The sequence below is a fragment of the Microcebus murinus genome, chromosome 26 (genome assembly GCF_040939455.1).
Source record: "Microcebus murinus isolate Inina chromosome 26, M.murinus_Inina_mat1.0, whole genome shotgun sequence".
NCBI lineage: Eukaryota > Metazoa > Chordata > Mammalia > Primates > Cheirogaleidae > Microcebus > Microcebus murinus.
The window spans coordinates 10,118,385-10,140,831 of NC_134129.1; the positions used below are offsets into that span (position 1 = coordinate 10,118,385).

The 22,447-nt window shown below is 35.4% G+C and overlaps 1 protein-coding gene across 15 annotated transcripts in view; it reads right to left on the minus strand.

Moving 5' to 3' along the window:
* ADGRL3 (adhesion G protein-coupled receptor L3) overlaps nucleotides 1-22,447 on the minus strand; it is a 780,724-nt gene that overhangs the window by 149,406 nt on the left and 608,871 nt on the right. For 11 of the 15 annotated variants that reach the window (XM_075997934.1, XM_075997936.1, XM_075997922.1 and 8 more), the window contains 2 exons: nucleotides 20,037-20,222; nucleotides 17,011-17,049 (listed from right to left, as the gene is read on the minus strand). In XM_075997934.1, the coding sequence (XP_075854049.1) occupies nucleotides 17,011-17,049; nucleotides 20,037-20,222 (225 nt within the window). The remainder of the gene's footprint in view (nucleotides 1-17,010; nucleotides 17,050-20,036; nucleotides 20,223-22,447) is intronic. The other 4 variants (XM_075997926.1, XM_075997928.1, XM_075997924.1 and 1 more) reach the window with 1 other exon arrangement.

Consider the following 22,447-nt stretch of genomic DNA (forward strand, 5'->3'; position numbering starts at 1 on the left):
TACATTGATTTATAATGTGAAAAAATAAAAACATAGATTTAATTCTTCTTTATTTTTGACTTCTTGATATAAAGTTTATCCATTGAGAATAAAGTAGAATAAAGCAAAAGTTTAAAATCATTACTGAATAGGGCACATTGTATTCCAATCTGCGTTTAGATATTGATTCAAATCAAAATTTTAAAGGTCAAATGTTAGAAGAGTCTTCAAAACAGTTTATAACTTGTGGGTTTTTTATTACAAGTTGAGTGACTGATATTTACACATCTGATCAATAAACCTAGGTACTTTTTATAACCACTGTCATTTTATATTATTAAGCATATAAAAACTACTAATCTCAGAGCTGCCTTTTATGTAACAGTGAAGTGTTGGCATTTTCAAGTCTTAATTAAAATTATACTGTATAACACACTGACCTTAATATAGTAATGAGTACCTTTGAGTAGAACAAGATGAAACTAAAATTTCATAGAAAATACCTCTTTCTCTTTAAAAGAGACTCGTTTTAATAAAAAGTATTATTTTTAGCAAACTGTATTTGATTGTATCACTTTTTTAATTCTAGTTTAGCTTAGGACGAAATGACTGAATGCTGTTAAATAAATCTATATCATGTTACAAGAATTAAAGGGAGCTATAGAGTTGACTCAACCTTCCTGCTAACTCAATATTCATTCAACAAACATCAATCGAGCACCTTCAATGTGGTAGTCCATTGAGATGCAGCAAGAAAGACAAATGTTTTCCCTTCCCTGAAGGTGACAACAACATAGTAAGCCTAGACAATTAAACAAGCAATTAAAATCCAACATGACAAGCATAATAACAATGGAAACACAGGGCTCAAGCTCTGTATTGTTAAGTCTCCATGAAGTAGAACTGCAAGCTGAAATTCAACAGTGATCAGAGGCGAGGGGTACAGCATGTGCTTACAGGCACAGAAGTGAAAGAGAATAGGCATTTTGGAGGACCTAAAATTTTTTTTTCTTATTGTAGAGCAAAGAGTGCAAGGGGTTCAAGTGACAAGATTGGTAAGTGAAGGCTAGATTCCAAAGAGGCTAGCAAACCATATTAAAGTGTTTGCAACTCTTCCTAAAAGCAATGGTCACTAAAAAAATTAAAGTTGTGGAGTGTAATAGATTGATACATTACAAATGTATAAATACATTATGATGATTAATATTTGGTTTTTAAAAATTTTTTAATGATTTTTATTGAGACTGGATCTTGCGATGTTGTCCAGTCTGGTCTCAAAATCCTGGACTCAAGCAATCCTCCCTGCCTCAGCTTCCCGAGTAGCTGGGATTACAGGTGCATACCACCGCACCCAGCAATAATGGTTAATATTTGGTGAGTGTATTCCAGCCCCCAATATGACTGCTATAATGCAGTCATTCTGCATCAACTCCTTTAATATTCCCAATATCCCAATGAGGTAGAAATTATTATTATCTTCATCTTAAAGTGAGAAAATGGAGACTTAGAGAAGTTAAATAACTTGCTAAAGACTAATTAGCTAATATAGGGTAAACCGGATTTGAATGCTTCAAATCCAAGCATTCTGGTTTTGAAGATAAAGAGAAGCAGGGATTCCAAAGATTTTAAATGATTTGGTTAACATCATTTGTTTAAAACGATTTGTTGATTGATTAAAGTTGGTTGGTACTGAAAACAAAGAAGTGCAAAGCATAGCATTTGAGATAGGCAATGAGGTAGCACTCACTTAAAATGGTAATAAAGAGGACCAAATTTTTGTTTTTTAAAACATAGTTGATATAAGTGTGGGGTGGTGGAGAGTGCGAGGAATGTGATAAATTCAGGTTTGCCTATTTTGAATGCAAAGTACAGAAGTGTGCTACATGATGATGTTTCGGTCAATGATAGATCACATATGCCGCCATGGTCCCTTAAGATTAAAATGGAACTGCCCTATATAGGTGTACCATTTTTTGTCATTTACACTGTATTTTTACTGTACCTTGTCTACATTTACATAAATACTTACCATTATGTTACAATTGCCTACAGTATCCGGTACAGTAATACACTGTACAGGTTTGTAGCCTGGGAGCCATAGGCTATATCATACAGGTATGTGTAAATACAATCTATAATGTTCACACGATGTCTACAGGACACATTTCTCAGAATGCATACTTGTCATTAATCTACCCATCACTGTAACCTGAATAGAGTTGGGTCTAGATAGGCCTGAAGCGTACACAAGCTATCTGTTGCTGACAGGTAGTTCAGGTGTCATAAATTAAGTAGGCTTACTGAAGCCATTGGTATGTTTGGCTTTACCCAGATAAAGTGATTAGAGGGAGAAGCATTGATAGCACAGAAAGGCTAACAATACAGACAAGAAAATGAAGTAAGAATAGTCCAAACAATGATGATAAAAGAGTAAGCAGTCAGAAGGGTGTGGTATCAGAAATCAAGGTAGGCCGGGCGCGGTGGCTCACGCCTGTAATCCTAGCTCTCTGGGAGGCCGAGGCGGGCGGATTGCTCAAGGTCAGGAGTTTGAAACCAGCCTGAGCAAGAGTGAGACCCCGTCTCTACTATAAATAGAAAGAAATTAATTGGCCAACTAATATATATAGAAAAAAATAAGCCGGGCATGGTGACACATGCCTGTAGTCCCAGCTACTCGGGAGGCTGAGGCAGGAGGATCGCTTGAGCCCAGGAGTTTGAGGTTGCTGTGAGCTAGGCTGATGCCACGGCACTCACTCTAGCCTGTGCAACAAAGCGAGACTCTGTCTCAAAAAAAAAAAAAAAGAAATCAAGGTAAATAAGGGTTTTCATCAGTTTCAAAAGTAACTCAGTCATGAAAGTATCCAAAACATTCTCCTTATCGAACTAATAATAATTCTAGTTTCGACCCCACTCCAGGAACTGGTAGAATGGTTGTAAAATAAAGAGAAAATACACAGAAATGTTTTTGAAGGACAATCAGTATAATTTTATGTATATAATTTCTTAATTACATATAATTTTATATAATTTCTCATATAAAAAGAAATTTTACATAATTTCTTCAAAGCAGAAATATTTATTCATAATTAAAATAATCTTAGAACTGAACATTCTGGAAAGGGAAGCAAATAATAAATTATACAATGTTAGAAGATGCAAAGTGCCATGTAAAATAAAAGAAAAACAGGCAGAATAGGGGATCTAGAATGTGGGGTGGGGTTGGGGGAAGAGGGCAGCTTGTGATTTCAAATAGGATGGTGTAAGTGGGCATCTCTGAAAATGTAGCAATTCAAATAAGACAAAGTAGTTGAGAGAGTTAGCCTAGAGGAGAAGCTTTCCAATCAGAGGGAACAACCAGAATAAAAATCCTCCAGTGGGAACATGTAAAACATGTTCTAAAACCTCAACATGGCACATGTTCTGAGTAAAGAGAAAGAAAACAGCAGAGGTGGGGCTGAACCATGTCAATTGAGATGGTGATGAGTGGTTTGCAAGTGAAGGTCAGGAATTCAGTTATGGCCATGGAAGCTTTGAGGTGTCTGTTAAACAACAAGGTGGAGATGTGGAGAAATTAGTTGGAAAATTAATTCTGGAGTTCAGGAGACTGCTCTGTGCCGGAGATAACATTTGTGAGTCATAGGCATATAGGTGGTATTTAAATTAATGAGATCACCAAGAGAGTGACTGTATCAAAAGATGACAAGATGACTAAGTATTGTGCAAGGGGGCATTTCAGGTTTAAGGGTTTAAGGAGAAGAGGAGGAACCAGCCAAGGAGGTTGGAAAGAAGTGTCATTTAGCAGTGAGGACAATCAAATGAGTTGTCTTGAAGACAGTATGTCAAGGAAGATGGGGCCATCCACTATGTCAGATGTTTCTGATTGGCCAAGTAAAATATGGATTGACTACTGACCATTGGTTTAGCAGCACAAAGTCCTTAATGATCCCAACAAGTGCCATTTCAGTGAAGTGGTGTGGGGAAAACCTAATGAGGTCAATTTAAGCAAAAAATGAGAGGAGAGGGATTGGCAACAGTGAGTGTTGACAAGTGCTGTCAGGATTTCTGTTGCAATGGACATACCAGTAAGCAACTGGAAATGTGCATCAGGAGCTGCAATTACGCAGTAAGTATTTGGAGATCACTTCTTATGTGCTAAGTACAATTTGAAAGGTCCTGAGGATACAGAGATAAAAGTGGCTTTGTGCCTTCCCAAGCAGCTTAGTGATAGAGGAGTGAAGAGACATTAAAATACAGCTTGATAATTGCTGCAATAGAGGAAAACCGAGAGTATTATAAGTTCACATAAGAGGGCATTTATCCAGGCTAAGTGGGACAAAGCATGCTTCTTTAGAGTAATTGGCATATGAAGTGGGTGTTGCCAGGTAAGTCAAAGTTACAGAGATGAAGGGAAGGAGAAAGGATAGCAAATGTAGGATTAATCCAAGCAGAAGGTGCTGGACTACAAAGGCACAGAGACATGAACATAGGTGGTTTGGGAGAGCAGGATTCAAACAGGAGGGGCCAGTTAACAGTGTGAGAAATTAGCAACAGGAGTCAGATACTCAAGCACTGTTTAGTTCCAAAAGGGGAGTTTTCCTTAAAGGGCAAGAGAGAGTAACGGACAGTCTGTGAATAGGGTCAAGTCATGATCATATTTGCATTTCTTAGCCGTAGGGGGAATGGATTAACAGAAGAATTTGGGAATGTAGAAAGCAGTTGGTTAATTATTTTTTGAGAATCATCATTTTATAGAAAGGTAACAGCTGAAGTTGGAAGAATGGACATCAGAAAAAAACCAAGTTTGCAATCAAAATCATCTTGTAAAGGTATGTCATGACACTGGTGAATGCTTTTTAATGCCATTCAGATGCTTGACTCTTTTGCATAGCCTTCCTGCCACTGAGTTTTCCTTCAACCCAGTGCTTCAGGCATATTGATCTTCTTTCTATTCCCAGAACTCTCCAACCACTTCTCACTTGACCATCTCTGCCTTGGGCGGCCTCTGACCTTGAAGTGCCCTTTCTCCAGAGAGGTACAAAGCTGAATAGCAAGAACTCAGTTTCATTATCGCCTCCATAGAAAGACTTCCCTGATTCACACAAACTACAGTCACCATTTTCAATCGCATGACTCTGTTTTAATTCTTTGCATAGTACTTCTGCCACCTTATTTTATTACTTTGTTTCATTGATTTACTGTCTATTTCTTTCCCAAACTTCAGCCTGCTGAACTAGGATGTGAGCTCTACAAAAGCTGACATCCTGTTCATTTTTAGCCCTGAATACCTGCAACTGGAACAGTGCCTGATCAAGGAGAGCTCAAGAAGTATTGTCTCACTGAGTGAATGAATGAATAAATCTATGCTTTTCTTTAAATGTTTATCATTTTTTAATGGCAAATACATTTTCCTGACCCTGACAAAGGCATAACTTACAGGAAAGTTTGGGAAACTGCCAGAGCCTAACAGAACCAATGAAATGTAATACGATATCCTAGACAGCATCCTAAAACAGAAAAAGGATGTAGGTAAAAACCTAAAGAAATCTGAATAAACTATGGACTTTTTAATTCATTTATTTATTTATTCTTGAGACAGAGTTTTGCTTTGTCACCCTGGGTAGAGTGCAGTGATATCATCATAGCTCACTGCAACCTCCAACTCCTGGGCTCAAGTGATCCTCCTGCCTCAGCCTCCTGAGTAACTGAGACTACAAGCACACACCACGATGCCTAGTTAAGTTTTCTATTTTTTGTAGAGATGGGGCCTTGCTCTTGCTCAGGCTGGTCTCAAACTCCTGAGCTCAGGCAGGCAATCCTCCCACCTTGGCCTCCCTGAGTGCTAGGATTACAGGTGTAAGCCACCGTACCAGGGCTGACTATGGACTTTAGTTAATCACAATATATAAATATTGGTTCATTAGTTTTAGCAAATGAATCATACTAATGTAAAATGGGAATAATAGAGGAAAATGTGCATGTATATATGGGAGGTATATGGGAACTTTTGGTACTATTTGATCAATTTTTCTACAAATCCAAATCAGTTCCAAAAAATAATGTCTATTAGTTTTAAAAGGACAAGCTTGTAAACAGTTAAAGAACACAAAAGTATATGAATTAAAACCTGAAAATCCATTTATAAAATTCCACCACAACCCCACCCAAAGAGAATCACTTTTGATAGTTTGCTATGAATCTTTTCAGACTTATAAATATTTACATATTTACACAAGCAAATGAAATCTCTACAATAATGCTGTTATCTGTTGTTTTTTGCTTAATTGTTTATGTTTACTTGAAAATATTGTCACACTCATCTTTCTAGGTCAGTACAAAATTTTATTAATATGTTACTATTTCTGTGACTAACGAATACTCCATTATTTGGGGTAGTAGTTACTGCAATCAGTTTCTTACTGATGAAGAGTTAAATTGTTTTGTCGCTAAAAACCACAACCCAAATCTACCTCGAGATTCTTTCTATGGAATCTATTCTTTTCCAATGCAGGATGCTAAGCCATTGTGTGGGTCTGCCACAAGCTTCTCCCAAACTCCTTATTCTAGGCAAGGAGAACAACACTGTTTTGTGATTGTGTGACAAGATTCATAAAGAAACATTATAAAAAGTGGATGTGAGTTAACATAATCTTCTCTGGTAAGATATTTTAAAAGCTGATAACAGTGATTGCTTTGGAGAAGGAGAGCTGAGTGCCTGGGAGAGAAGTGAGAGGCAGGACTGAATTACATAACTCTAAGAGGGCACCAATCGAATAGACAACAACGTTAGTGGTCTGTCCTGTAGTAACAATACAGAGATTCTAGTGGGAAGGAGCCATATTTATTTTTCTGTCTTTTATATTTTTAGCCAGGTACCTATATTAGTTATTCAAAAAGTTACTTAAAAAGAATAAAAATACAATCTGAGAATAATTTGAAATAGCTTTAACACTTTTTACATAAAATGATTAATCTCAAACTATGACTAACGGAACAATCAAAAGAACATTATAATCTATATTTAGAGTTGAAAACTAACTCTAGTATTGTAGTAAATCTATGGTAGGTTATTGCATCAAATCTGGGAAAAGATTTCATTATGCATCATTAAATAAGAAAAGGAAAAATCACTTTAGTTGCATCTGAGAATAGCAGTTACCTAATATTCTTGTGTTAGAATCTCTGGACACTATGCCCACCTGCAAAGCTACACCTACTAATGTAGTATTTAGCTATGCAGATAGAGTAGCCCATGAGATACAATCAGAAGCAGTTGGGTCAGACTTCTAGAAAGTACTAAAAGGGAAAAATCTTTCAGTTACTTGTCCTTTTCCTCCTCCTTGTTTGGAGATTAGCACGGCATGATTGTTGGAACCTAATTAGCCATCTTGTCATCTTCAAGATGGAAACCCATGTGCTCAAGATAGCGGAGCTGAGAAGCAGACAAAGCCTGTCTCTGAAGATTTCATGGAGATTTCAAGCTAATCTTGGACTGCCTCATCTGCATTTTTTTATGTGCAAAAATAAAGCCCTGCTTTGTTTAAGCTACCATAGTTAAGTTTCTGTTACGACCAGCTGTACAAAATTCATACATTAGATAAGGAAAAATATAAAAATTGTAACTTTGTTGGGAGCAGTCTTAAAAAATCATTTGTTTGGTTCCAAGCCATCAGGCAAATACTTTACTGCAAATTACATTTTAAAATTTCCATTTATTTTCTGACCTGTACCTAAAAAGCTAATGATAGTTTCAGAAAGTAGGATCTTAAATCTGTAATGCTGTTTTTAATATCTTTTTCCTTCTGGTTAGCTATGTAATCATAAAGCTATTAAAGAAATAGCAAAGCAAATTGATGTGTATTCTCTTGCATTTGCATAGAAATAATATCTATTTATATTTTATGTATTTCAAACTTTTCTGAAGTAAATATATGTTCAGAAAGCAATGATGCATAGAATGTACATTAAATAAAAATTTTTCAATTAAGCAGTGACCCAGGTTGTGATCAGGAAATTAAATGAGAGAAGAGAATACAAGCTGGTGAAGAGAAGAGAGAAAATATTTTTGTTTTGGATGAAAACATTTTATTTAAAAACAGAAGGGCACTTCCCCCTCCCATCATTAGAATTACTTCCTTAAGCATTCACAAACCACGTATATAAAAACAGCAGATGGGATATTTGTTTATTAACAGGAAATGTGCAAAATGGAAGGAGCTGAAATGATTCTATAAAGTGGCCATCTCTGCTTGACCTGACCTGTTTGCCAGGGGAATTTTGAGAGAATCCCAGAATGATGTTCTTTCCACGTCAAAGTGGAATCTCCATCATTAATATCTGTCATTGTCCTTTGCAGGTCTTCAAATTATTGGATTTATGAATTGACCTCTTCGAGCTCTTAAATAATACCTGTATGATTTACTCTGCTTATATTACATACGATTTTACTGTCTTTTGATTCAATGATTGCTTTATATGTAGTAGCATTTAATGACTACAATTTATAGAAGAGGATTCTTATAACTATGCTTCATCTAAAGAAAACGGCAGTACTTTGGTTTTGTAGTTGGAAGTCACTTTCTTTGATCTCTGTGTCTTTTAACAATAGGTTCAGGGCACCAGAAACACGCAGGGTGCAGATTTATATTTTCTCTCTTACTGACATAAATCAAGTGCAGATTTATCAAGCTGTGAAATATATTAAGTTCACAGGGTTTTAACAAAGGGTTACCAAACCACAAGAGCCTGCTGTGATTCAAACTACTTTCAGATGTCCTTTTAATTATACTAAATGAAAGTTTGGGTTGGCTTTGATACTTATGGGCAAACATCGAAATCTCTTGAAAGAGCTGCTGAAAGTACTCCCTGTTGCTGTAGTTAATATCCTACATTGTATGCACACTGATCATACAATGACCAATTTATTCTAGCCACTTTAACAAGGATATCCAGCCTGACAGGCCACACAGAATAGTATCACAAGTCAAGCAAAGCACAAATCGTTAGAGGACTCTGAAAGTTGTTTGACATGCACCACAGAGCTCTTTGTCACCCAGCCAATTAAGTGACCAAACAAGGAACTTGAAAATACTCATTAATTTCTTCCCTAGCAGTATAAATGGAGCTTAGAATGCTTCTTGTCTTATGCACGAAAGACACACAAGTAAAACGGCCATAATTCAATTTGCACTTTGTCAAAGGTGCAAGTAGCAACTTCGGTTCACAGACAGTCTGCATGAATAACACACACAAAATATGAAAGGAATGGGCAAAAAGGTTTAGATATTCCATGTAATAATATAGACATCTAGGCTTTGAACGTTTTAAAATTAATCAAAAGTTGGCATTGCTTTGATTCTTGGAAAGCTGTATCAGCATTTCTGGGCAGATTCAGCAGCACTTGACATCATTTCCTCCTCTTTGCAATAAGAATTTCAGTTGAGCCCAGAGTATCATACTGTCCTGGTCCTCCTCCTTCCTTAAGACTACTCCTTACTCTGTATTTCTGGTTTCTTTTCCTCTCCCTGACCTCTTCATACTACAGTGTCGTGGTGCTCAGTCCTAAATTCTTTTCTATTCTCCCTCTACACTCATTCCTGTGAAGAATTCATCTGGTACATTGGCTTTAAGTGCTCTAAGCATAACACTACCAAATTGATTATTTCTAAGCTAACCTCTCAACTGAAGTCTATGCTTGTATATTCAAATACACATTGCATATTCAAATACATATTGCATATATAATAAGAATCTCAAATTTAATATGCCCCATAATGAAGTTCTTTCCTTGCTCCTCTCAAATTGGTCACAGATAGACCATCTCAATAAATGGTGACTTTATTCTTCTCAGGCAAAAAAACTTTGAGTCATTTCAACTCCTCTCTTTCTATGCCACCTCACATACAATCTCTTAGCAAATCTCTGCTTTCACTTTATTAAAAAATCCTGAATCTGAATAATTATCTCAGTATCCAGCATTAATATATTAATCCAAGTGACTGTGACTGTCACCTGCTTCAGCTCTTACTTTTCCTGCTGTAAGCTATTCTCCACTTTTATGACACATCAGATAATGTCATCTTCTGCTCAGAAATCTGCAATGGTTTACTGGGTCTCTCTGAATAAAAGCTAAAGTCCTTACAATGGTCTTTCAGATTCTGGGCCCTCGCTGCACCGCAGTTTCATACCCTGTGATTCTTTTCTTTTTCATTCTGCTTCAATTGCACCGGCCTCCTTAATTGTCCCTTCAATTTTTATTGTGTGGTCTTTATAAAAGTCACTTCAACCTCCCCGGGCCTTGTTTTCTCATCTGTGAGTTAAGAATTGCAATAAATATATCACAGGGTGTTCATGGTAGGATGAGGGGAAACTTCCCATTTCCTCTGAAAGTTCGCTGAAAGATCAACTGACAAGGCAGATTAATAAGAGAAAATTTATTTACCATGTGCATGGGGAGAATCACAGAGTGATTACCCAATATCCCCATGAAGTTCAGATATTTTTATACCTGCCCTTTTGGAGGGGTAGGGGAGATGAGGGGCACATCTCTTTAGAGGTGACAAATGATGGTAGGGAGGACAAATGGGTTGGGTTGTGGAAACAGACTGCCTTGTAAATTAACCTCAGAGACCAGTATGGGGTTTAAAATAATTTGGGCCAGGTCTGGTTGCATTCTTGATCTTCTTTCCCGCAACATATTGAGATAACAGGGAGAGGAAGGAAAGCCAATTGCCCCTTTGATCTTTTGATTGGGTCAGTCCAGTTTATGCAGATAAAGGGAAAGCCCCTTTTGGTGCTTTTTGATCTCTAAGAGCCATCATTCGGAATACCAAGGAGTCATATTGTGGGGTGAAATTTCCTGAGTTCCTTCATTATGAATATTAAATAAGAGTGTACGCTAATTGCTCTGCATAATGATGGGCACATAGTTAATGGCTAATATACATATTTATTCTTACTAAAAAAATATTGTTATTCTCTATCGTGGTGCTCAAGAAGCACAGGACACCTGTCAGGAGAGCAGCAATGGTCCCATCAGTGCTAGATGTGTGACCTTAAGCAAGTCAATTTGTAACAGAGGGAATGGCCTGATAAAGGGTCCCTCTTCTTGGGAATTAAAACCTGCATCCCTGCCTGAGGCCAGTGATCAGAAGGGCAGTGTTCTTTGTTTTTGGTACCACAGGAGATTGCTCAGTGGAACTGCCTAAGCATAAGTCACAAGATTGTCTTTGCCAGTGATGGGGTCGATCATGACCATCAACCACAGTTAAATAGCAATACTCTGAAGCTGAACCCCACACCTTTAAAATCTCTGTATTTCTGTTTATCGTTAGGGTGATGGCACTTTAAGATGAGATTCTTCATCTTCATTCTTCATCCTCCCCATTTGTTGGCAAATTAATAAACCTCCCTTTCCTTTTCCTCAAACCACTTGTCCTCGTTCTTCTGATGTGGCCTCAGGGACAAGTGCCAAGCTTTCAGTAACAATTTTATCTCCTCTAGGTCTCAACTAACTCATCTTCATCTCTAAGGTCCCTTCTGGTAATATTATATAATAGCAGCTATGTAATATGCATGCTTAAGACAAACCTTACTTGTCTTCTCTGGCATAAAACTTAAAACTCTACTCTTAAATGAAGGTATTGAAGGAGCTCAGGAAATTTCACTCCAAAACATGACTCCTTGCTATCAAGAGTATTTTGAATTGAAGGCCCTTAAAGATCAACAAGCCTTGGAAGGGGCTTTCTTCTATCTGCATAAAACCACACAAATGCATCAATAAGAACACGTGACTTTCTTTCCCCTCCCTGTTATCTCAATATATTGCAGAAAAGAAGGTCAAGAATGCAACCAGACATGGCACAACTCATTTTAAAGATAATACCTGTCTCTTAGGTTAATTTAATTTGCAAAGAGAATCATTTATAAGTCAGTCTGTTCCCCCCATCCATTCATTCTCCCAAGTATCTATTTATCCTCGCTAGTAACCATTTATTGCCACTCAACAGAATTATCTATATTCCTCATCTCCTCTAAACTGAGGGTATACAAACTTGTAGACCCCACTGGGAAATTGGGTAATCACTCTGTGATTCTCCCCATGTACATGGTCAATAAATCTCTTTCTCTTATTAATCTCTCTTATTGTGAGTTGATCTTTCCCCTTCCTGGGCAAAGGGGAAGTTTCCCCACAATATTATGCCTAAGAAATGGAAATTATGTGTTTCACTATTACACATATCAATTTCTATCTTTTGATAGTCAATAAGGATTGCAGTATAATCTAAAATTACAGCTAAATAAAGAAAAATAAAACATATTGGACTCAATGTGGGGGTTCTATTGTAGTTAAAATTCGTGGGATGCAAGTATAAGCACTTTTAGGAAGATTCATATATTTAAAAAATCATGCCAATCACCTTTTAATTGTTGATCTACAGATCAGTTATCAGAGCTGACAGTTTAAATTCCACTGTGCTTTTATTTGTAAAATGAATAGAAGGTTGGAAGCAGGAAGATATAAAAGATGGATCTACGTAATTTATAAAATAGACACTGAACCTCTAAATAATTGAAAGCTAAATGGATTTAAAGGATCAAAATCAACCCTAGAATAAGCATTGCTTGCACCTATGTAAACTTCATTATTTTTAAAGAAACTGATGATGACTAAATAATCATTTTATTTCAAATGTAATGCATAAAGCACTTCAAGTGTATTTTGTACCTATTTCATAGATAGTTGTGAATGTGCTCTGAGCATAGAAACAATAGGGTACACAAAACAAATCTTTAAAATTCAATTAGACAAAGAATAAAGTATTATCCACTCTAGAATTTCATGGAATAATGATCTACATTAAGACAAACAGAAGTAGTGCTGTGTATTAGTGAGCAAAGCATGCTGCTCCACCAATATTCTGTTTGTATTTGGTCTTATCAGATGTTTAGTAAATAGCTGAAACATTTATTCACAGTCATTCAATTATGGCACCAGGAAATCAGCCATTGAATAAACTGTGCTATTAATTTTCCATCAGAGATTCATGTTTGAATGACCATGCATTTCATAGGTTTAAATACCTAAAGGCTAATTATCCCAAAGGCACCATTAAAAGGATAACATAGATTGCAATCAAAAACAATCCTAATATTGCTCAGCTCAAAAATGATCTTCAGCTTTCAATGCTAAAAAAAATACTTCAATTTCTTTATTGCACACACAGAGAGTATACGTATACCTATCTCATAAATATTTATACCGATATTTACACATATATATACCTATATATATACTTATACCAATATATAACTTCCAAAGAAATTTCTTTACCAAAACCTTAGAAAAATAAACCTGAAGTTTCTTATGCACAAAGATTCATTATTTTATATAGTCAAACGCAAATTAAAACCTTATTTTCCTAATCTCTGTTCAATGTTCAATTTTTTCCTTTTAAAATACTGTCTCACAAATGTCTTTATTATCCTTATCCTAATGGCTTCAAATTCAGAATGGCATGCACAAGAATAACAACTATTTTTTTCATTCTTTTTTTTAAAAAAATTAGGTAATTAAATATTAAATGTCCAGTTTCAAATCAAAAGTTTACTTTATTACATCCCAGACAAGAAGCGGTAAGATGAATCAAGGTATTTGCCTAAATTAGCAACACCATTTTGCCATCTTAAGGGTAGCTTGCTTATGCCAGCAGCAAAGAAGCCTGGAGAGTGGCAATGAAATAAGAAAAGGTATTTTCCACAGCTTGTTGAGAACTGAATATTTTTCCTTGCAAGAATTGGCCCAAAGCCTGGAAGAACTGGTAGCCAGTTGGTGCAAGGTCTGGTCAATACAGTGGATGACAGAGAGTTTCCAAATCCAGCTTCTGTAGTTTGAGCAGCATTGTTTTTTGCAACATGTGGTCTTGCAAGAGGACTGGCCTATCTCTATCGACCAATCTCAGCTGCTTAATTACAAGCATTCTCATCATTTTGTCCAATTGCTTGCAGTAGACATCACTGTAATCGATTGACTATATTTCATGGGGCTGTAGTGGATAATACCAGCACTGGACCACCAAACAGACACCATTAGCTTTTTCTGATGAATATTTGGTTTGGACTGTGTTTCAGCACTTCATCTTTATCCAACCATCATGCTGAATGCTTGTGATTGTCAAAAAGAATCCATTTTTCATCATAAGTAACAACATAGTATAGAAATGGTTCACCTTTATGTCATGATAGCAAAGAAAGGCAAGCTTCAAGACGATTTCTCTTCAGATGCTCATTTAATTCCTGCAGTATCCAAATATTCAGCTTCTGTTCCTTGCCCATTGGTTTCAAATGGTCCAACATTGTTGGGATAGTAACGTCAAACCTTGCTGCTAATTCATGCATAAATTGAGATGGGCAGTGGAGCTGAAAGCTATAATGGAAGCTTTCAGCTCATCATTGCCCACCTCGGTCTCAGATTAAAGATTAAAATCACCGGAATGGAACTCCTCAAACCATCAATGTACTGTGCATTCATTAACCACATCTTTCCCATACACTTGGTTGATATTTTGAGCTGTCTGCACTGCGCTGGTCCACAATATAACTCATATTCAAAAATAACATGAATTTTTGACTTATCCATGGTTTCACAAGAATTGCTCTAAAAAAATTTTGAAAGAGAATCACAAGCCAAAATGTGCATTTGAAAGACTGAGGATGTACCTTCACAATAAAAATAAAACAAGAATTATCACAGTGAAATGTCAGAGGTATCAACTGTTAAACTCAGTACTTAAGGAAATTGGACATTCCATACTTAATAATCTAATAATTGCTGATTCTGCAAAGAAATCCTGAGAGTAAAACCAAGCAAGTATCTGTTAGGTTCATAACATGTTACTACAAAATATGGCATTTTGTTATTTGAGAAATCAGCAGAAGTAGTTAGGTTATTTCCCTCTTCCCCCTCCCCCCTGTCCCTTAGTCCTCTTGCCCTGAAGCAGGCCACAAAACTGAGCAAGAGTTTTCTAACATTCTCCTGAAGAAGGTCATAATATCCCCCTTGGAGAGGTGCCCTCCCTATACCAAGAGGAAAGGAGCCAAAGACACAGAGATGCCAAGAAAATGTGAACAAACAGCCTTGCTAAGTTCTCTCCACTTTATTACCATTCGATCACACCTCCTTTGTCCAATCAAACTACCTCATGACGGTTCACTCTTCATCAAACCTAAGCATACAAATATACAGGATTCCCTATCTTTGGGTTTTCATTTCCAAAGGCTCCCATGTTATATAAATCTTATGTTAAATAAACTTGTACGCTTTTCTTTTGTTAAATCTGTCTTTTGTTATAGGGGCCTCAGCCATGAACCTAGCAATGGGTGAGGAAAATAAATCTTTCCTTCCCCGTTGAAGCAACATTTAATAGAGAAAGTCTGCAAATTTAACTGACTTATAGAGATCACTTGCAATATGTTTTCATGTTGCCGAGGAGACTTGCAAAACACCAAATCCAATCAAAATGACAGAATACATTCCCAGGATGAGAATATAATTAAAGAATGGTGAATCCACTCAACATTAGTTTAATTCATCTGAAGTGTTAATATGCTAACATTTATTAATCAATATTTTCTACTAGATGGTAAAATCCTAGGGCAGGGACTGTACTATATTTGTTTTGCTCACTAGTATTTGCAAAGGCAATGAAGAAATTTATGTATGGAGTTTAAAACAGGGACAGCTGAAAGAAAAATAACTTGTCAGCCAGAATTAAGCAAACGGCTATAGCTAGCACACAGAGATCTCTCTATTCATTAAAATGTTTACTGTATTGAGCTTTTCATAATTTGACCATCTTTCCCCTAAGGCCACCTAGTTCCTTTTGCTATGATTTTATGCTAAGTTATTTCCTAATTATAAATCCAATTCCTAGTTCTATACTACCCAGAAGGATAGTGGGTGTGAATATTCAGACCATTGGAAAAGTATAAATGAACAAATCAATATTTAACATTTCTATTAACCTTACTTCTTAGGAGTTTTGGTTAAAAAAAGTCAATGCCCCATATTATATTATGTTCAACTGTGAATTAACTGATAAGGTTTAGTTTTTGTAGTGCCAATCTCATAAACATTAACTTAGTTCTTGCAGGCATCTCTTTTTAAATGTAGATGTGCTTCTGCTGTAAGAATGCTTTGATATGTATACACAAAATTTACAGTCACACAGTTTCATATTTTTTCCTCCCTCCTTCCCTTCTTCCCCTCCTTTCTTCCTTCACTCCCTTTTTGTAAAAGTCAACTAGGGAGCATGCTTCTGCGACTGCTTTCTTTCATATAAAATTCACAGGAATGGTTTATTGCTTAGAAACAAATTAGAACAGTCTACAGCCATACCACCCTGAATGCGCCTGATCACATCTGATCTCGGAAGCTAAGCAGGGTCGGGCCTGGTTAGTACTTGGTAGGGAGAAACAAATTAGAACATAATGCTAGATAAAAAATTATATTTACATTGGGATTAAAATTTTTGCAATAAGTGAGAGACTTAAATAGTCACAAATATGCCTTGAGCCAATAAACAGTTCCATTTTGGAAAAGCAGAATGACATTCCAAGTATTCTGGACTATTTATTGTCTTATAAGACACTGAGTTTCATTTCTAAATGACTTGCTACTCAAATGTCAGCTGACCTGTTGTATAAATAAAATGTTTTCATGCCCACCTCTATGAAGAAATTAGGGATTTAATATATTACACCCAACTCACCTTCTTAGTGATGATCAAAGGGTTCACACCTGAAGCTGTACCTCCTTCTTAGTCTGTGGTTCTCTTGTTTGACAGAGCATTAGCACTGCTAAATTTCTTTTTGGCATATACTCCTTCATGTCTCTCCATACCCCCTTTCATGCCCTCCCTGAAATTCCTCTCGTTCAATAGGCGACATTATCACTTTTCCCTCGGATGTCCATACAATGCCATCACAACAGAGACATTCAACAACTTAACACATTTATAAAAACGCAGAAAGTACCTGGACATAGGCTCTGCAAGAGCGCTCTCTTTTCTGAAGCTGAATCCATTAAGACAGCAGATTAAACACAGAATAGAAAAAACAAGTTAGTGACAGAAGAAAACAAGAAAAATAAAAGAACACATCTACACAAAACACCTTATTTTGTCGTTTACTACTTTCTGGAAGAAAATGAAAGCTAAGCAGCAGCAAAACGTAAGCTGTGGCTGGAAAAACAGTAGCCAACACCCTTTCAGAACAAGCCAAGTGGAAACTGAATGGTATAAGGCTGTTAATGATGGCAAGAAAACTCCAAATACATTCAGTAGACATTAGTCAAAATCGATGTACTTCATTCATTTTAAACAATCCATTTCATACCAGGTTAGTCGTTAATTCATGGGCAAGAAATGAAGACATACAAAGTTAAGGAAGTTATGCCAAAGTTTGGAACCCATTTCTTGAAGAGATGTTATTTGTGGTTTATAGATAATATGGCTGGTTCATGTGTACCACAAATCATATGTTCGTTCATACATAACAAAAATTTCTGTTTATCGGGAAAATAGACATGCCCATTCATTATGACTATTTGATTCTAAGGGACGAATATCAAAAGAAAAATGACTTCTGATTAAAAGAATGCGATTAATCTCCTGATTTATCACTGCTTTTATTTCTTGAAGAATTTCTTTTGACAGTTTCAACCAAAAAACAAATTTTATATTTTAGAAACTTCGGTAGGCTAAGAAGTCTATTTTTGTTTGTTTGCACACAGAGTGATGTTTTGATGGGCAAATGGTTGATAGCAACTCATATGCAGTCCCAAACATTTTTTTCCTGGTTATGAAATGAATAATAACAGCTTATTTACCCTATTTACATAAATGAGCCAAAATTTTATAAATTAGATTGTGGGTTTTTCTCCTCTTCCCTATTGTTTTGTTTTTGTTTTTTTTTTCGTCAGTAGCCTTGATTGTTGAAGGAGAAAATTACCCGGTTTTAAGAAGCAGTTACTCTGATGCCTTTTGTGTGTCTAATACTCTCCCAACTCTAATTCATGCATTCTTCAATGAGCATACAGCAGTTACTTCTCTAAAGAATTAAGTGAGGAATGAGTGCAAGTAAATTGCCAGGGCTGTCATTTGGATCACTGACTCGAATCCTGGTTTGCAGGACTCTAAACCCTCCAGAATTTCAATGTGGAGCACAATTGATTTGTACTGAGTTGACTTTGCAGGTCTGATGGGTTATAACTGCTTCAGGGAAAGTGGGAACCACAGGAAATGAGAGCAAGCCAGCAAGCATGTGAATAACCTTTGCCCTCCCATCTCCTTACCCCATCATGCAAATTAACATATGACAAACCACATTATATAAACAATTGAAAAGAGCCAAATGGGAAACAAAAGAGAGCATTAAAAAGCTTCACAAATGGAAATTTGCCCATTATGTAGTTATTTGATATTCAGAGTAGGCAAGCTGATTAGCTGTAGCCAGTTAGAATGTGACATTAATTGCCAGCTTTACCTGATACTGTCAGACATCAACACCATTTTTAAATAAAGATACAAAGTATTGCTATAACAAGTCATGATATGGATATGTAACATTAATAGAAATTACTACTTTCAGCACATTATGATAAGGATAGCTGGCAGCAATGCTCATTAATAGCATCCAGTCAGCCTGGGTGATAACACATTAAAATCACAGCATGCCCAGATTATATAGGCAGCTGTGGATTATATTCTATCTGGGGATTGGCTGTGATTCTATATCAGGACCATAAGTGACAAAAATAACTCCTTTATGCTCAGCATGAAAAAAAACCTTTAATGATTTCTGTCTAATAGATAAAACTATACCTGTTTTCTGAAGATGAAATTACAGAAAACACTGTATTGTCCAGATAAAATATCTGATTTTTTCCATGTTGAATGATCATTATTTTAAAAATTTCTTTCATTTTGATGGGTGAAATTCTTACCCAGGAAGACACAGAAGAACTAAACATATTAAAAGGCCATTCTGCAAAGTCATTTTTTAATTCTAAAAGAGAATGCACTTTTCGTGAATTCCATAGAGGAATATTAGTCTGTTGCTGTTGAATTCTTGCTTTTTTAACTAGTAAGACTATCATGATATTCAAGGCTCTAAAATCCAGTTTCAATCATTCAATCATTGAATCATTTGATCTACTACACTAAGGCCACTCAAGGAAGACGTCATTTGATAGTAGCAGTGCTAATATTTTTTTAGCATGGCATTAATTAACCATGTGGTATTGTGTTACATAAAGAAAGATATTCCTTATACAGATATAAAATATATTTCATATGTTTACATAATAAATGCTCATTTTATTTATTCAAATACAAATACAAATTCATAAAATATATTTTCCTTGAAATTGAAAGGAAAATAAATTCTTTTCATTATTCATAATTCAAATTTGCAGAAATACACTCAAACTTTTGAAATTTTAGTGAAAGTGATGCAAAATCTGAGTGATTTCAAAATCTAAAGGAAGTAAAGCTTAAAACTTAATTATTTGCTTCATGAGTTTTTTAAAAGTATCATTAAGTTAAATTATCTCATTTTAAAAACATCTATAATGGATTATTAATAGCCTCTTCTTGCTATTTGTAAAATTTCTACTTATAGATTATATACGTTTTTAGTTGTCAATTGTTTTAATATAAAAATTTGAAAGAAAAGAAAAAGAAACAACATAAATTGCATTTATCCACATTAACCCTATCAGAATTTAGCATACAAAATAGCATACAAAATAGCACACAAATAGAGGAACTGCTATGGAAAACAGAACTGTCAAATTCAAAACATACATGGAAAGATTATCATTTATTGTTTCTTTAGATTAAGAACCAAATAGTTCAACTAATATAATGAAATAATGAAGTGAATTGAATTTAGCTAATGATTCTCTTTAGAATGATTGAATTCTAGAGAAGGAAGAAAATTAAGCAGGAAAGTCTTCCAGATTTTACAACATTAAAGAGGCATATAACTGAGGCCCTTACCTTGTTCAAACTGCGGGCGGCGCTATCTTTTCCTCCTGGGGTCAGGTTCCGGAGCTGAACATCCAGGAGGCCGACCAGCTGGTCCATGGCCCGGACAGAGTAGGTGATATCCCCGGCATTCAGATGATTTCTTGTCTGTTCAGCCAGCTCTCTAGCAATGTTGGCAGCTGTCTCTCCAGATTTCAACTAAAATTTTGAAACAAAATACAAAGGAAAGAGATCTTACATAAATGCTTTCACTGGTCTCTTTTATTAATAACAATTGTTTTTGCATGTACGTTTTAATCACGGAGGTAAAAAACAGTTATTAAACTCCATCTTCACCTGGAATATGCTCCCCAATTTTTCATGTTCATTCATCTTTTTGTTCAAAACCTGAGCTTAAATTCATGCCTTCAGGAAGCTCCTCCTGAGAGGAATCTTCCTTCTAAAAATTATTCTCACCTGAATTATCTGTTTGGGTGGTTCAGTCCAAAGTTTGCCATATTATTAATATTTTCTCTGTGAGATTCTAAATTGGAGTTTGATGAGCGCGTGTTGTGAATTCCCAACCATATTCTAAGTTCTTAGAGACAGGTACAAATTTTCCTTTGTGCCTAGTTTAGCAATTAGTTCACAATGAATATTCACCAGCTGCAAAGCTCTGCGAGGATTCTACCCATAATAAAATCCCTGCTTTACAAAATGATTTACGTCTGCTTAGTATACGATAAGAAAGTTTGCTCCCAATACACTGGATAATAAACTATTGCTTAGTTCCTAGTGTTTTTCTTTTCTGAAACTACATGTTGATTTTTTAAGTACATGCTACAAGAATATATGAAGTTGTCAACACTCCAAAGATGTTAAAAGAGACAAAGACTAATACCCCATGATCACTTGAGCAAATTTGATATCCCTAGCTAATAAGATAGGAATATATATTAGTTTGTAAGAAAGTCATGAGAAACAAGAAAAGGTAAATAGAAGGATGCAATGTGAAAATAATGAATGTCTCTTCTTTCACCTCTATATATTCCTACTTTTCAGAGATTAATGGTTTGATATATATCTATCCAAACTTTAATCTCTTATTACTATTTAAATATTAATATTAATTATACTAATATTAATATTAATATATTACTAATATTAATACATTACTATTTAAATATACTAATAGTGTCATTATTTAAGAAATAGTTTTCTTTTCTTTTTTTTTCTTTTTTAAATAGTTTTCTTTTCTGTTCTATGTCAGCTGACATAGAACATTGGATCACAGAGAGATCATCTCTTTGTAAGCTCCCTCCCTAATGGGCATTCAGAAAGCTATAAGGGCACAACTAAAATTCTTAGTCAAATAGGTAGGGTATCGCCATCTACTTCGAGGTGCTTAATGTTTGTGATAGGAATGAGTGTTAAAGAAACAAATAAAGTGGAATGATTGTGTCAGGTAGACAGTGAGGGAACCCCGGTCCTCCTGGGGCAAATATGGGTGCCTGAGCAATTGCCACACCCGGGGGATGAAGGAACACCCTACCAATCTGCCAATCGGAGCTTAGCGCCCCAATCAAAATTAGTTATCAAACAGAGAAAAAATAAATAATAGTCCTGTTATTTTCATATTGTAATTCATTTTTTTAATTTCTATGTAGTTATGCAACCATAATCTTCAATGTTATAATGTTAGATTGGAAAATGATAAGGTGGAAAAGAAAGCCTATGTAATTCCCTTTTACAAAGATTTAAACTTTATGTACAGTAATGAAAAAGTTGAGAATGTAGATTACCAATGAATCAAAATGTAACTTTCCTCAACATAAAAGATAATAAGAAATTCAGCTGGCTGTATGTGTGTCAATAACAGATAGTATAGTATAAATCAGTGAGTCAAATATGAAAATCACTAGTGTATTATCTTAAAAATAGTAATTATATTTTAGCGTTCAAAAGTGTTTTCTTATAAAGAATAAACTTATTTAATACTCCAAAGGAACTCTGAAACTCAATGTTCAACAATAAAAAAGTTGTAAGAAAAAAAAAAAACCCTGAAATACAAATAAGTTATAAAAATGTTTACAATAAAAATATGAAAAGTATGTTTGTAATGTAAAAGAAAACTGCTATAACTAATTATTCTTTCTGACCCTCTCTTCATCTTTTTCAAAATTTTTTACTTTTTACTTTTTTAAAATTATTTTTAGTGATGGAATCTTGCTATGTTGCCCAGGCTAGAATGCAGTGGCTATTCCCAGGTGCAATCATAGCTTATGCAGTCCCCAACTCCTGACCTCAAGTGATCCTCCTGCCTCAGTCTCCAGAGTAGCTGGGACTACAGGCCCTCTTGTTATCTTAAAAATGAATAAATCAAAGTAACAATTTTTTATTCTTTCAACAATTATTTGAACACTTATTATTTCTTGAGGAAATAA